The 17,611-nt window shown below is 37.1% G+C and overlaps 1 protein-coding gene and 1 pseudogene across 5 annotated transcripts in view; one reads left to right on the top strand and one right to left on the bottom strand.

The window, feature by feature from the left end:
• The window catches only part of PTPN13 (protein tyrosine phosphatase non-receptor type 13), a 243,238-nt gene that overhangs the window by 65,239 nt on the left and 160,388 nt on the right, over window positions 1-17,611 (bottom strand). For all 5 annotated transcript variants that reach the window (XM_066281165.1, XM_066281164.1, XM_066281168.1 and 2 more), the window contains 3 exons: window positions 4,369-4,458; window positions 3,165-3,272; window positions 2,865-2,996 (listed from right to left, as the gene is read on the bottom strand). In XM_066281165.1, the coding sequence (XP_066137262.1) occupies window positions 2,865-2,996; window positions 3,165-3,272; window positions 4,369-4,458 (330 nt within the window). The remainder of the gene's footprint in view (window positions 1-2,864; window positions 2,997-3,164; window positions 3,273-4,368; window positions 4,459-17,611) is intronic.
• Window positions 3,787-4,302, top strand: LOC136306367 (large ribosomal subunit protein uL11-like; annotated as a pseudogene).

Below are 17,611 nucleotides of genomic sequence, written 5' to 3' on the forward strand. Positions count from 1 at the left end.
TGCCTCAGGCGCTAGAATGGCTCTGGTTGCAACAGAGCGACACCCCAGATGGGCCGAGCATCGCCCCCTGGTGGGTGTGCCGGGTGGATCCCGGTTGGGTGCATGCAGGAGTCTGACTGCCTCCCCGTTTCCAACTTCAGAAAAAATACAAAAAAAAAAAAAAAAAAAAAAAAAGAGAACTGATAATTTCTCACACTACTTATGGCGTGAAGAGCACTGTCATATCTAGTTGGTAGATCATAAATAGATAAGACTTGTGTGGCCCTGGCTGGTTGGCTCAGTGGTAGAGTGTTGGCCCAGTGTGTGGAAGTCCCAGGTTTGATTCCAGGTCAGGGCACACAGGAGAAGTGACCTTCTGCTTCTCCATCCCTTTCCCTTCTCTCTCTCTCTCTTTTCTTCTCTCCCCCTCCCATAGCCATGGCTTGAATGGTTTGAGCAAGTTGGCCCCAGGTGCTGAGGATGGCTCCATGGCCTTGCTTCAGGCACTGAAATAGCTCAGTTGCCAGCAGTAGAGTAGTGGCCCCAGATGGGCAGAGCATCACCCTATAGGAGGGTTGCTGGGTGGATCCTGATCAGGGAGCATGTGGGAGTCTGCATCTCTGCCTCCCTGCCTCTCCGCCTCTCACTTAATTAAAAAACATTTTCAATTGTAATCATCTTCCTTTGCCTAAGATGACTAGACTACAATTAGATGATAAACTCTTGGGCAGTGGCAGCTTTTTAAAATCTGTTGTTTGTTCACAGTAAAAAAGTGCTGAAAATATTACTTATATATGTACATATTTTATATATATACACACATAACACATATATAATATTTAGTAAATAAAAAAAGAAACCACAGTCACTATATCTAAACTTAATTTTCACCTAATATATATATTACTAATTATTTTATACATTCCCAGTATTTTTGGGATGAAAATAATTTACATATATCTAGCACATCAATGTTTTTTAAAAATACTGTTACAAATCTCATCTGAAACTTACATTTAAGTTCTTAATATGTACCTAGCAATGTGCTAATTTTTCACATGCATTATCTTATTTAATTTTCAGTCTACAAGGTAAACACTTTTATACTAATCATTTGATATATGAGTAGTGAGGCTTAGAGCAAGTTCAAGTTATTTACTCAAGATATACAGTGTTAAGTGGTGGAGAGAGAATCTGACTCTAGACTCTGGAGCCCCTTCCACTGCCTACGGGACTGGACCGGACTGGGCTATACTGCATCACACTGCACAGCACTGCACTGCACCACACTGCACAGCGTTGGACTGGGCTGCACCGCACCACACTGCACAGCGTTGGACTGGGCTGCACCGCACCACACCACACAGCGTTGGACTGGGCTGCACTGCACCACACCACACAGCGTTGGACTGGGCTGCACTGCACCACACTGCACAGCGTTGGACTGGGCTGCACTGCACCACACTGCACAGCGTTGGACTGGGCTGCACTGCACCACACCACACAGCGTTGGACTGGGCTGCACTGCACCACACCACACAGCGTTGGACTGGGCTGCACTGCACCACACTGCACAGCGTTGGACTGGGCTGCACTGCACCACACTGCACAGCGTTGGACTGGGCTGCACCGCACTGCACAGCGTTGGACTGGGCTGCACCGCACCACACTGCACAGCGTTGGACTGCACTGCACCACACCACACAGCGTTGGACTGGGCTGCACTGCACCACACTGCACAGCGTTGGACTGGGCTGCACTGCACCACACTGCACAGCGTTGGACTGGGCTGCACTGCACCACACTGCACAGCGTTGGACTGGGCTGCACTGCACTGCATAGCGTTGGGCTGCACTGCACCACACTGCACAGCGTTGGACTGGGCTGCACTGCACCACACTGCACAGCGTTGGACTGGGCTGCACTGCACTGCATAGCGTTGGGCTGCACTGCACCACACTGCACAGCATTGGACTGCACTGCAAGCGTGGTATATGCTTCTTTCACAAACACTGCCCTACCACTCAATCCTTGTAACCACTCTGAGTCAAGCAGACAAGGCAGGCCTGAGATCTCTTTAAGAAAAAAACCAAAATAACCGTGGCTCAAAGGACTTAAGTGATAGAGCTAGTAAGTGGCTTGGGCATGGCTCAAACTTAAATCATCTGTTCATCAAGTGGGTTATCTCCCACAACATGCTAATGGCAGGGATTGAGACAAAATGATATGGTCTTGCTTTTAATTTCTAGTATGTTATTTTTTCCTTTTTATATCTGCTTCAGAGCAGGACTTCATAGATACTATATTTCTATCTGTCGTGTTTTATATTACATAGGCAATGGTAAAGAATTTCATGTCTGATTTGGCTTAGGTGATGGAAAACACCAGGTACTCAGGAGAATTTTCTTAAGTGAAATCAGTTTTGCACAACAAATCCATTTTTAGTTAGATATAGTTGACCTCTGAGCAGATCTGTGGTTGGAGGCTGTGGATGTGGAGGGCTGATCGTATGCATTGATCTACACCATATTATACAGGGAACTTGAGCATTGTCAAGTTGGGTAACCATGATGGTTCTGAAACCAATCACCTATGGGAAGACAACTGAAGTTTTCGGAGAGTCAAAAGTTATACAAGGATTTTAAACTGTGCATCCCTAACCCTTGGATTATTCAAGGGTCAACTCTATTACTAAAGAGGAACAAGATGGAAAATCTTGGAAGTAATAATTCAAAAAATTATACTGATCTATAAAATGAAAACAACCAGAACTATAATTTTAATATTTCCAGAAAGGAAAGAAGCAGCTTAAATCTCGCTCACTGGGCCAAGGTATTGAATTTCTTGTAAAAATGAAACAGAATATAGTTGGACATTTATATTACCTTTGGACATCTTTTCTTTTGGCTGAGAGATAACAAGTGTTACATCTTCAGGTGCATTTCGCAAAATTTCAATTGCAACATGGTGGCTAACTCCCTCTAAACTCACACTATTTACAGATATCAAGCGGTCTCCTGTAAAAATAAACAATTCAGTATTTTCAATGACAAAGAGAAATTCATGCAAAATAACAGAAACAGCACACCTCCCATTATTTTTGTTTTGCCCAAGTTCCAGTTTTGACATCTGTGCAAATTTGTGCTGATCAGCAAGTCCTTAGGGAATTACTTAATGTAAAGTACCTGGCTTTAAGCATCCATCCAAGTCAGCTGGTCCTCCAGGAGTAACTGAACTAATAAATACACCTAGATCCAGTCTTCCCATCTTCTCCCCACCAATAATTTGAAATCCTGTGAAATAGCACATTTAAAAAACATATTCGTTATACTGGTGCTTTCAGTTACTAGTGATTAGCCTGTTTGACACATAGTAGAAGTGTGGAGGCTGTCAGAGCAAATATGATTAATAGGGAACACATGTGAGATGGAACTATTAAATTTAGTAAAAGTATTGCTTAATAGCATTTCCTGACCGGGAGAATAGGTAGGGTGAAGGGTTGTGGGTGAGCGGCCAGTGCCCTGATCAGATGTAGGTTATGCCTCAATGCCAACGCTATGCTATAGACCAGTGACTTTCAGTCTTTTTCATCTCATGGCACATACAAACCAATTACTAAAACTCTGAGGCACACCAAAAATATATTTTTTGCTAATCTGGCAAAAAAATTAGGTATAATTTTTATTCATTCATACTGGATGGCTACTGTTGTGTTGGCTGTTGCCATATTTTTCTTTGACACTCTAAGGGAAAAGAAGTCATGATGCTATAGACTTTAAGAATCACACAGTGGGAATCTGGGTTCATCCGATACCAGCAGCCTCCACCATGCCGCTGAAGTTCAACGCCAATGAGATCAAAGTCATATACCTGAGGTGCATGGTGGAGAAGTCGGTGCCACATCTGCCCTGGCCCCCAAGACTGCCCATCTGGGGCCTGTCCCCAGAAAAGATTGGTGGTGACATCGCAAAAGCAACTGGTGATTGGAAAGGTCTGAAGATTACAGTGAAACTGACCATTCAGAACAGAGAGGCCCAGACTGAGGTAGTGCCTTCTGCCTCCTCTGATCATCAAAGCCCTTAGAGAACCACCACGAGACAGAAAGAAACAAAAAATATTAAGCACAGTGGAAATATCACTTTTGATGAGATTGTCATCACTGCCTGACAGATGCGGCACCGATCTTTACCTAGAGAACTCTCTGGAACCACTAAAGAGATTCTGGGGACAGCCCAGTCTGTGGGCTGCAATGTTGATGGCCGTCACCCTCATAAGATCATAGATGATGTCAATAGTGGTGCAGTGGAATGCCCAGCCAGTTAAAACTACAAAGGAAAATGTTTCAATTAAAGATGACTTGACAACCAAAACAGAATCTCAGCGACTCACCTAAGCCATACTTGGCATCTTTCTTTAGGTTCACCAAGGTGATCTCCCTCTCTGGCGAAGATACTATGCTCCATCTTTTGTGCAGCACATCTATTGAAAATGTATGATTTTAAAATGAAATAATCGTAACATGTCCAGACATTAAGACTATCTGCTTGTTCCAATTTAAATGTTAACAAAGCTCATTAACAGATTGCTCAATTACTATAAAATTACATTTTAAATAATACAATGATATCATCTTATGTTTTGATACTTTACAGGACTGTATGTTATCACGTTTATTCCTTATAAATGATTCTCTGTGAAATAAGTGTGCTTCACTTAAAAATTAGTAAGTAAATCTCAAGAAGTTAAGTGAACGGGTTTGCTCAGCTAGTACTGGCAAGAGCCGAACCTTCAATGTAGGTTTTCTGACTCTGCATTGCATCGCATCGCCATTGTCTTCCTGAATTTGACAATGCTCAATATGCTAAGAGTTTCCTACTAAGTGGTTGACATTGTTATTTATAATAAGCAAAATATTCATGGTAAGTCCTAGAGTTAAATAGCAATAAAAAGAGATGATTTTTAAAAATCTCATCAATAATGACTTGGCTAGCCCATTTACAGTATAAAGGACTTTCATTTATTTCTTATTTGTGGAACAATCTCATAAAGTAGGTAAAGAGATTTTTAATCCTTATTTGTGGATAAGGAATTACAGTTCATGACTTGTTCAACAATTTAAATAGTTTTATTGCCTAGCAAAATGCGATTAAGTCAGTACTTAGTAAATTCTAGTTAAATACTACTATTAAATTTATTTCCATTTGAGGTTTTTTTTAAGTACATTGATCATTCAAAAATATCTCGTAAATTAAACCAATGAATGTTACTTAATTGTCATTTTAATAACAAACATTACTTCATTCACTTAGCAATCCAATCATTTGACACACACAAACACACACTTTTCTTGTTATGAGCTGAATTGTGACCCTTCTCCCTGCCACTTCCCAATTTATATGTTGAAGCCCTAACTCCCAGCACCTCAGAATTTGACCATATTTGGAGACAGGTTTTTAAAGAATTCAGATATAATGAAGTATTCAGGGCAGGCCCTAATCTAACATGGCTTGTGTCCTTATAGAGGGAATTTGAATCCAGACGTGTGCACACAGAGGGAAGACCCCATGCAAAGACAGAGAGAAAGATGGCCATCTATAATACATTCCAAGGAGGAAGGCCTGAAAAGAGATCAATGTTGCTAACACCTTGATTTCAGACTACTTGTCTCCAAAACTGTGAGATAATAAATTTGTTGTGTAAGCCACCTAACTTATAGAACCTTGCAAATTAATATACTTGATGTCAATTATAATTTGATAGTGCAAACTACTCTGTGTATGAGGTGGTAGTGATAAATGAGTTCAACACACTCAGGTAGTTTTGTAAATTAAACTTTTTTTTTAAATTTATTGATTTTATAGAAAGAAGAGGGAGTTGGTGGAGCGAGAAGTATCAGCTCAAAGTTGCTTCACTTTAGTTGTTCACTGTCCAATGTGCTTTGACCAGGCAAGGCCAGGGTTTCAAACTGGCAACTTCAGCATTCCAGGTTGATGCTCTATCCACTGTGCCACCACAGGCCAGTGTAAATGAAATCTTCATCTTCATCTCTACATAGTTCTTAAGCATACTGAAGCTTTTTTGAAAAATAGAGATTATCTGCCAACATATGATTTACCTATGGATTTAAAACTGTATTGTGCTATAAAACAAGTAGTGACTTTATTGTACACATGTATCAATGCTTAAATGATGTGATACACTTCCCATTTAGAAATAAGCTCCTTTAATTTTGGAAAATAAAAACAATCATTTGCTCTCTGAGGTAAATTATCCTTCTCCCTTAAACACTAAGTATTAGTGCAAGTTTGCTACCTCCTGTAGTATACATGTCCCTGTTTTGTTGTTTCTCTTTTGACCAAAATTCAGTTATAAACTTAGTTATAATCAATAAAAGTAACAGTAATTCAGTATTCTTAATTAATTTATTGAGATCTCTTCTTCAAATCACTGGACAATGATGTGAAGAGCCTCAATATATATTAGGTACATATATATGTTTAAGTATAAACTCCATAGTGAGTTAATGCCTAGCTTAATATTATCATTCAAGCATCCAAGATGCTTTTATCCTAAAATAAGTAACTCTAATTTTCAGCTAAATCAAATACAAAATACAGCAGGAAAAAACCCATAAAATAAAACAAATAAAAGAGTGAGGTCGTATTAGGTATTTAAATGTAAACTTTTGTTACCATTGTGAAGACAAAGTCCTTTACTTTTACAGAGTTTTTGCCTTCAGTTATAAAACTGATACTCTTAATGTTCCTAAGGATTATCTGCTAGAAGTCAAAGCTGTTGATTCAAAAAATAAAAATGCCATTATCTTTATTTTCATCTCCAACACAGGCACTAACAAGACTGGTTGTTTATATTACTTATTTGGCTAATAATTACTTATTTGGCTAGGTAAACATTATTGGATTACACACACACACACACACACACACTAAATGTGCAGTATTTTTGCTAATTTACTTTCCTAACTAGAAGCAGCAGATTAAGCTCTCTCTATAGTCAAGGATTTACCAGTGAAGTTTAAGCATTCATTTACTGACTTACTCTTTAATCCGTCAAATGTTTACTGAACAATTTTCCTGTCAAAGTTCCTCACTAGGTAATTAGGGAACATAAAATGAGATAACGTATATGAAAGCTGCTAGCACAGTAAATGTGACCTGAATCAGATCAAATCTTTACTAGACAAGCAAAGATCTAGCCTGACTGATAAAGAGAATGTTAAGACATTTAGTGAAATAGTTGCACAGCGAAGAAATGAGTCAGGCCAAAAGAAAGGACCTTCTTCCTGCTAGAAATAAAGAAGACTGCAAGGAAACGGGTTAGGATTTAAAATTTTATTATATTTATTTTATTTATTTTTGGGGGGGTTAGGGTTTTAATAAGTGGATTATGGAGACAGTTGTAAAGCAACAAGTAAGGCATTAGCAAAAGTTGAGAGGGAACAATGGCAAAAAGAGTTCTAGGGAAATGCCATAGATCAGTTTGTCGAGAGGACAAGACTTGAGTAAGGTGGAACTGAATATTCTTTCCAAAAGGGAAGCTTTGCTAATTCACTCTTTTTAACAGTGATGCCTCCCCCAGTCATCCCCATATAAAGTGACTTATTAGTGTGAGGACAGAGGAAAGAAAAATGTTGGTGTGCAACTAACTACATGACACTAGATAGTACTGTGCACATGCCAAGTTTGGTTTGTTTTTTTTGTTTTTTTACAGAGACAGAGAGAGAGTCAGAGATGGAGATGAGAAGCATCAGTCATCAGTTTTTCATTGCGACACCTTAGTTGTTCATTGATTGCTTTCTCATATGTGCCTTGACTGTGGGGCTACAGCAGACCGAGTAACCCCTTGCTGGAGCCAGCAACCTTGGATCCAAGCTGGTGAGCTTTGCTCAAACCAGATGAGCCTGTGCTCAAGCTGGCGACCTCGGGGTCTTGAACCTGGGTCCTCCGCATCCCAGTCCAACGCTCTATCCACTGAGCCACCACCTGGTCAGGCCACATGCCAAGTTTTTACGTATCTTTGTATTACACTTACATAGATGCCCATATAGTTTTCCACTGGTTTAAAAGAGAGGGAGGAGAAAGTATCTGAGGGTATATAATATGTAACAATTAAATTTAAAGGTACTTACAGAATTTAATGAGGACCAATAGAATTTATGAAGTTCTGAAAGTGTGGTAGCTAGATATATCAGGTACCAAGGCATTCCTGAGCTATTGTAATTTCTTTTTTTTTTTTAATTTATTTATTCGTTTTAGAGAGAAGAGAGAGAGAGGAGAGAGAGAAGTGTGTGTGTGTGTGGGGGGGAGCAGGAAGCATCAACTTCCATTCGTGCCTTGACCAGGCAAGCCCAGGGTTTCGAACTGGCGACCTCAGCATTCCAGATAGAATGAATGGTTTTATCCACTGAGCCACCACAGGTCAGATTTAGCTATTTTAACTACTATAGGGAAACAGATACTCAGGTATAAACATTCAAGGAGCACTCATCTTTAAATCCCTAAAAAATTTTTAATTTACATTAATATACTCTATGACCCAGCAAATCCTGCAAATATTCTAAAGTAAAAAAGAGCCTCAACTTGAGACTTCCGCTTCTCTGAGTAAAACATGCTGAGTTACCACATCGCTATCAGTGTCAGTCTCAATGTTACCGAGACAGGAGCTTAATACACTAAATGTATATATAATTTAGAAATAGAATGCAAACCCTCTTTGCAGTGGAGACTGTTGTTCCAATGCTGCCTTTCTTATCTCAGAAGCCTCATGTAGACATCCATAGTCCATAACTAGATTAACTGTCGATACTAACGATAAATATATCTATGAATAAATTAATTGAATTTCCCAGTAAGATCATATTTCTAGTAAGGCCAAAGCCATGTATGAATCAACAATATCTTTTTTGTAAGCAAAACTAATTTATTGGTTATAAATATAAACCCTTGTCAACTATAAAGCATTTACATGCCATTAATTCTAAGATTAACTGGACAACAGGTAGAGAAAGCCCTGGATAAATCTATTACTCACCCTAGGAAAAAAAGACCCAAATTCTGGGGATGATGGGTCAGTAGCACTGTAATGGTATAAAAACAAGAGGTATTGTTGATTGTTATACTACTAACATAATAACTGCTCCAGTGGTACGTATGGAGGATCAGAATGGAAACTTTGGTGTTTTATTTCTGTGCCAGTACTAAATAGCTCAGTGTTTGGAGCCATGTAACATCTTGGGGACTCATTTAACTCATCCATAAAATGAAAATACTTGTTTTGGGTAAACTCTTAAGTTCTTCTTAGTCCTCAATTTAGCTGACTCAATTTTTTACTTCTGGTTAATTCCCGCGTCTGTTGACTCCTTCATGAGCACTTTGGAATTTTATTTTATTATAACTTTCAACTTTGTATATATTCTAATTAAACCTTATATGGAAAAAACTAGCATATAAAATGACATTGGTCCCTGACATCAAAGTAAAAAAACCTGTTTTAAAATCTTACTTATGTTTGTACAATTTATTACTGGGAATTAAGACTGCCCTTACAGATAATAATCAGCCTGACCAGTGGTGGTGCAGTAGACACAGTGTTGACCTGGGAAGCTGAGGTCCTAGGTTCAAAACCCCAAGGTTGCTGGCTTGAGCACAGTTCATTGACATGATCTCATGGTCGTTGGCTTGAGCAAGAGGTCACTGGCTGGGCTGGAGTCCGTCCTACCTCCCACCCCAGTCAAGGCACGTATGAGAGGTAATCAATGAACAACAACTAAGGTGCCGCAATTACAAGTTGATGCTTCTCATCTCTCTTCCTTTCTGTCTGTCTCTCCCGCTGCTAAATAATAATAATAATAATAATAATAATAATAATAATAATAGTAAATATAATCAATTTTAATATTGGGGAAAAGGACTTCTTTTCCTGTTTGCACCAATTCCTCTGCATTAGAATAACTTATTTTACAGGATGTTTTTTGTTTTTTTGCATTTGTTTTTGTTGAGTGACCACAGTTTTGGGTTTGGACAGGAAGGAAGGTGACAACTCTAGGTAAAAGTTACTTTTCAATGTATAAAACCTTTAATTAAAGTAAAATGGGAAATACTAAAAACCAATTTTACCTTATTCTTGTAAAGTACTATAGTTTTGTTTTCACTCTCTTAAGAAGAAATATAAGAAGTATGTTGTTAGAAAGATTAAACAATCTTTTTTTTTGAAATTACAATTAAAAAATTGGAATCCTTTCCATATCTGTTTTATGAGATTAGAAGATTCATGCCTTTGTTTGTTATAACTCACAGTCCACCACAAGATTTTCTCAAGAAAGAGGGGAGAGGAGAGGAGAGGAAAAAAAGAGGGGGGGAATAATTTCCTTTTTTAAAAAAATTTTTATTTTATTTTATTTTTCTTTATTTCATTATTAATTTTTTTTAAAAAAAACAACTCTTTTTGATTTGTTATTTTTTTATTTTTTTTATTTTTTTTTATTTTTTTTAACTTTTTATTCTTTATTAAATCTCATTAATACTATCAACAAAACCACCCTCAGATGCCATTAAGGAAGAGAAAATCGAATATCATGGATACAAAAGAAAGAGAGGTAACACAGCTAGATGAGGAAAAATCTATGGAGAAAAAATTTAATATATTGGAAACCTTGGAGCTAAATGACAGAGAATTCAAGATAGAAATCCTAAAAATCCTCCGAGATATACAAGAAAACACAGAAAGGCAATATAGGGAGCTCAGAAAACAACTCCATGAACACAAAGAATATATGTCCAAGGAAATTGAAACTATAAAAACAAATCAAACAGAGATGAAAAACTCAATTCACGAGCTGAAAAACGAAGTAACAAGCTTAGCTAATAGAACAGGTCAGATAGAAGAGAGGATTAGTGAAATAGAAGACAAGCAACTTGAGGCACAACAGAGAGAAGAAGAAAGAGACTCAAAAATTAAAAAAAATGAGATAGCCCTACAAGAATTATCTGACTCCATCAAAAAGAATAACATAAGAATAATAGGTATATCAGAGGGAGAAGAGAGAGAAAATGGAATGGAGAACATACTTAAACAAATAATTGATGAGAACTTCCCAAGCCTGTGGAAAGAACTAAAGCCTCAAATTCAAGAAGCAAACAGAACTCCAAGTTTTCTTAACCCCAACAAACCTACTCCAAGGCATATCATAATGAAATTGACACAAACCAACAGCAAAGAAAAAATTCTCAAGGCAGCCAGGGAAAAGAAGAATACAACATATAAAGGAAGGCCCATTAGATTATCATCAGATTTCTCAGCAGAAACTCTACAAGCTAGAAGAGAGTGGACCCCAATATTTAAAGTCCTGAAAGAGAGGAACTTTCAGCCACGAATACTATACCCATCAAAGCTATCCTTCAAATACGAAGGAGAAATAAAAACATTCACAGATACAGAAAAGATGAGAGAATTTATCATCAGAAAACCCCCACTCCAGGAATCACTAAAGGGGGTTCTCCAATCAGATACAAAGAACAAAAAAAAACAGAGCCACAAGTAAAAGCTCCAAGAAGAACACAATAAAACCAAATTTAAACTGTGACAACAACAAAAAGAAAGAGGGGGAGAAGACGGAGATTAACAGTAGCAAAGGACGATGGAGTGCAAAAGTACTCACAAAATAGTTCGCTACAATGAACAGGGTAGGGACCCTTTTCATTACTCAAAGGTAACCACCATTGAAAAAACCACCACAGAAGCACATGAGATAAAAAAGATAGCAACAGAGGAAAGATGTATGGAATACAACCAAATAAAAACAAAAGATAGAAAAACGAAAGAGAAGGATCAAACAAGACACAAAACTAACAGAAAGCAAGATATAAAATGGCAATAGGGAACTCACAAGTATCAATAATTACACTAAATGTAAATGGATTAAACTCACCAATAAAAAGGCACAGAGTAGCAGAATGGATTAAAAAAGAAAATCCAACTGTATGCTGCCTACAGGAAACTCATCTAAGTAACAAGGATAAAAACAAATTCAAAGTGAAAGGCTGGAAAACAATACTCCAAGCAAATAACATCCAAAAAAAAGCAGGTGTAGCAATACTCATATTGGATAATGCTGACTACAAGACAGGAAAAGTACTTAGAGACAAAAATGGCCATTTCATAATGGCTAAGGGGACACTGAATCAAGAAGACATAACAATTCTTAATATATATGCACCAAACCAAGGAGCACCAAAATATATAAGACAGCTACTTATTGATCTTAAAACAAAAACTGACAAAAATACAATCATACTTGGAGACCTCAATACACCGCTGATGGCTCTAGATCGGTCATCCAAACAGAGAATCAACAAAGACATAATGGCCTTAAACAAAACACTAGAGCACCTGGATATGATAGACATCTACAGGACATTTCATCCCAAAGTGACTGAGTATACATTTTTCTCCAGTGTACATGGATCATTCTCAAGAATTGACCATATGTTGGGCCACAAAAACAATATCAGCAAATTCAGAAAAATTGAAGTTGTACCAAGCATATTTTCTGATCATAAAGCCTTGAAACTAGAATTCAACTGCAAAAAAGAGGAAAAAAATCCCACAAAAATGTGGAAACTAAACAACATACTTTTAAAAAATGAATGGGTCAAAGAAGAAATAAGTGCAGAGATCAAAAGATATATACAGACTAATGAAAATGACAATACGACATATCAGAATCTATGGGATGCAGCAAAAGCAGTGATAAGAGGGAAGTTCATATCGCTTCAGGCATATATGAACAAACAAGAGAGAGCCCAAGTGAACCACTTAACTTCCCACCTTAAGGAACTAGAAAAAGAAGAACAAAGACAACCCAAAACCAGCCGAAGAAAGGAGATAATAAAAATCAGACCAGAAATAAATGAATTAGAGAACAGAAAAACTATAGAAAAAATTAATAGAACAAGGAGCTGGTTCTTTGAAAAGATCAACAAAATTGACAAACCCTTGGCAAGACTTACGAAGGAAAAAAGAGAAAGAACTCATATAAACAAAATCCAAAATGAAAGAGGAGAAATCACCACGGACACCGTAGATATACAAAGAATTATTGTAGAATACTATGAAAAACTTTATGCCACTAAATTCAACAACCTAGAAGAAATGGATAAATTCCTAGAAAAATACAACCTTCCTAGACTGAGTCAAGAAGAAGCAGAAAGCCTAAACAGACCTATCAGTACAGAAGAAATAGAAAAAACCATTAAAAACCTCCCCAAAAATAAAAGTCCAGGCCCTGACGGCTATACCAGCGAATTTTATCAAACATTCAAAGAAGACTTGGTTCCTATTCTACTCAAAGTCTTCCAAAAAATTGAAGAAGAAGCAATACTTCCAAACACATTTTATGAGGCCAACATAACCCTCATACCAAAACCAGGCAAGGATGGCACAAAAAAAGAAAACTACAGACCAATATCTCTAATGAATACAGATGCTAAAATACTAAACAAAATACTAGCAAATCGAATACAACAACATATTAAAAAAATAATACATCATGATCAAGTAGGATTCATCCCAGAATCTCAAGGATGGTTCAACATACATAAAACGGTTAATGTAATACACCATATCAACAAAACAAAGAACAAAAACCACATGATCTTATCAATAGACGCAGAAAAGGCTTTCGATAAAATACAACACAATTTTATGTTTAAGACTCTCAACAAAATGGGTATAGAAGGAAAATATCTCAACATGATAAAGGCCATATATGATAAACCATCAGCTAACATCATATTAAATGGCACTAAACTGAAGGCTTTCCCCCTTAAATCAGGAACAAGACAGGGTTGTCCACTCTCTCCACTCTTATTTAATGTGGTACTAGAGGTTCTAGCCAGAGCAATCAGACAAGACAAAGAAATAAAAGGCATCCATATCGGAAAAGAAGAAGTAAAGGTATCACTTTTTGCAGATGATATGATCCTATACATCGAAAACCCCAAAGAATCCACAAAAAGACTACTAGAAACAATAAGCCAATACAGTAAGGTCGCAGGATACAAAATTAACATACAGAAGTCAATAGCCTTTCTATATGCCAACAATGAAACAACTGAGAAGGAACTCAAAAGAATAATCCCCTTCACGATTGCAACAAAAAAAATAAAATACTTAGGAATAAACATAACAAAGAATGTAAAGGACTTATATAATGAAAACTATAAACCATTGTTAAGGGAAATCGAAAAAGATATAATGAGATGGAAGAATATACCTTGTTCTTGGCTAGGAAGAATAAATATAATCAAGATGGCTATATTACCCAAAGCAATATACAAATTTAATGCAATTCCCATCAAAATTCCAATGACATTTTTTAAAGAAATAGAGCAAAAAATCATCAGATTTATATGGAACTATAAAAAACCCCGAATAGCCAAAGCAATCCTAAAGAAAAAGAATGAAGCTGGGGGCATAACAATACCTGACTTCAAACTCTATTATAGGGCCACGACAATCAAAACAGCATGGTATTGGCAGAAAAATAGACACTCAGACCAATGGAACAGAATAGAAAGTCCAGAAATAAAACCACATATATATAGTCAAATAATTTTTGATAAAGGGGCCAACAACACACAATGGAGAAAAGAAAGCCTCTTCAATAAATGGTGCTGGGAAAACTGGAAAGCCACATGCAAAAGAATGAAACTGGACTACAGTCTCTCCCCCTGTACAAAAATTAACTCAAAATGGATCAAAGATCTAAACATAAGACCTGAAACAATTAAGTACATAGAAGAAGACATAGGTACTCAACTCATGGACCTGGGTTTTAAAGAGCATTTTATGAATTTGACTCCAATGGCAAGAGAAGTGAAGGCAAAAATTAATGAATGGGACTACATCAGACTAAGAAGTTTTTGCTCAGCAAGGGAAACTGATAACAAAATAAACAGAAAGCCAACTAAATGGGAAATGATATTTTCAAACAACAGCTCAGATAAGGGCCTAATATCCAAAATATACAAAGAACTCATAAAACTCAACAACAAACAAACAAACAATCCAATAAAAAAATGGGAAGAGGATATGAATAGACACTTCTCCCAGGAAGAAATACAAATGGCCAACAGATATATGAAAAGATGCTCATCTTCTTTAGCTATTAGAGAAATGCAAATCAAAACTGCAATGAGATACCACCTCACACCTGTTCGATTAGCTGTTATTAGCAAGTCAGGTAATAGCAAATGTTGGAGAGGCTGTGGAGAAAAAGGAACCCTCATACACTGTTGGTGGGAATGTAAAGTAGTACAACCATTATGGAAGAAAGTATGGTGGTTCCTCAAAAAACTGAAAATAGAACTACCTTATGACCCAGCAATCCCTCTACTGGGTATATATCCCCAAAACTCAGAAACATTGATACGTAAAGACACATGCAGCCCCATGTTTATTGCAGCATTGTTCACAGTGGCCAGGACATGGAAACAACCAAAAAGCCCATCAATAGATGACTGGATAAAGAAGATGTGGCACATATACACTATGGAATACTACTCAGCCATAAGAAATGATGACATCGGAATATTTACAGCAAAATGGTGGGATCTTGATAACATGATACGAAGCGAAATAAGTAAATCAGAAAAAAACAGGAACTGTATTATTCCATATGTAGGTGGGACATAATAGTGAAACTAAGAGACATTGATAAGAGTGTGGTGGTTACGGGGGGGAGGGGGGAATGGGAGAGGGATAGGGGGTGGGAGGGGCACAAAGAAAACAAGATAGAAGGTGACAGAGGACAATCTGACTTTGGGTGGTGGGTATGCAACATAATTGAACGACAAGATAACCTGGACTTGTTATCTTTGAATATATGTATCCTGATTGATTGATGTCACCCCATTAAAAAAATAAAATTATAAAATAAAAAAAAAAAAAATCAATTCACTATCAAAAAAAAAAAAAAAAAAAAGAAGATTCATGCCTTTTTTATCTTCTCTTTCAAGTTTCACTTTCTTTAAGGGTTTCTGAAAGTCCTAACAGGTTCAGATTAAATTTTGTTTGGTCACTGTATTAACTGATAAATAATTCAATATTAATTGATGCTCACTTCTAATAATCTTGACCAGCAAGGAAGAACATTGAAATTAGAATAAGAGGTCATATATTTGATTATTTGATTCATGGGCAAGTAATTTTTTTTTAGCATGAGAGAGAGAGAGAGAGACAGACAGACAGATAGGAAGGGAGAGAGATGTGAAGCACCAACTCATAGTTGTGGCACTTCAGTTGTTCATTTATTACTTTCTTATATGTGCCTTGACTGGAGGGTTCTAGCTGAGCCAGTGACCCCTTGCTCAAGCCAGAGACCTTGGGTTCAAGCCAGCGAGCCTGTGCATAAGCTGGAAGAGCCAGCACTCAAGCCAGTGACCTCGGGGTTTCAAACCCAGGTAACTCAGTGTCCCAGGTCGATGCTCTATCCACTGTGCCGCTGCCTGGTCAGACAGTACTTCAATTTGTAATTACCAGTTACCTCATTTGAAAAAACATGTTTGCCATGATTTGTTATGTGAAAACTCAATTTTCAAAAGAACACTAATTCAGGACTGACTGGGCAGACTCAAAGCGAAACCAAAGAAACCATAGACTTGCCTACAAGGCAACTGGGGCAGACATCCATAGGAAGGTAGATCCACTCTTCCTCTGTAGTGGACGGGTGGGAAGATGAAGTTTCTAAAGGTTTAAATAGAGAAACTACCCTGCACATGCTGCTCATGCGGTATCTAATGTAAATTCATCTTCTTTTCCATCAGAAGCTAGGTTAAAACACATCTCAAGTTCTTATCCTTGAATAAATTATTATATAGCTTCTTTAAGTAGTTTAGTTGGTAGAAATAATATATATGAATATAATTAGGCATTACTATGCTAGGAGACAGTTTAAAGAGTGGATTAGAGCATGGGCTTTGGAAACAGACTTCTGCATTCAAATCACAGAATGGGCATTGCTAGGTCTATGACCTTCTGTACACTTCAGGCTCTCAATGGTCTGGTTTCTCATTTGTGAAAAGGAAATAATATCATCACCTGCCTCATAGGGTTGTTGTGAAGATTAAATGAGGACTAAACATAAAGTGTTTGGAACAGAGTAAAGCACTCAATAACGGTCAGTTAATAATTACCACCATTATAGACATTTTAGTAATTGAGCTATTTAGTCACACATATTCTAAATTCAGTCCTTGTAAGACACTTGATTATCATAAACACACACACACACACACACACACACACACACACCAGGGCCTTAGTAACTCAGGTCCAAATATAAGTTCACTAACATTTTCTTAATTGATATGCCCTCAGATTTTTAAAAATTAATGTTTTTTAAATAGTCATTGAAAAAATTCCTACATTTGCTATGAGTAATTAAAATCTTGTGTATATTTTTATGTTATGACACAGTGTTACTTCCAACACAAATTTTCCTCTCTCAAAGACCTGGTATATGTATATCTATTAGAAAATAAGAATTATAGAAAATAGCATGCTAGTGTTTGACAGTTGATCTACAAAAACAGTTTTATCTGGTTCAACCTAC

The sequence above is a fragment of the Saccopteryx bilineata genome, chromosome 5 (genome assembly GCF_036850765.1).
Source record: "Saccopteryx bilineata isolate mSacBil1 chromosome 5, mSacBil1_pri_phased_curated, whole genome shotgun sequence".
Taxonomy (NCBI): Eukaryota; Metazoa; Chordata; class Mammalia; order Chiroptera; family Emballonuridae; genus Saccopteryx; species Saccopteryx bilineata.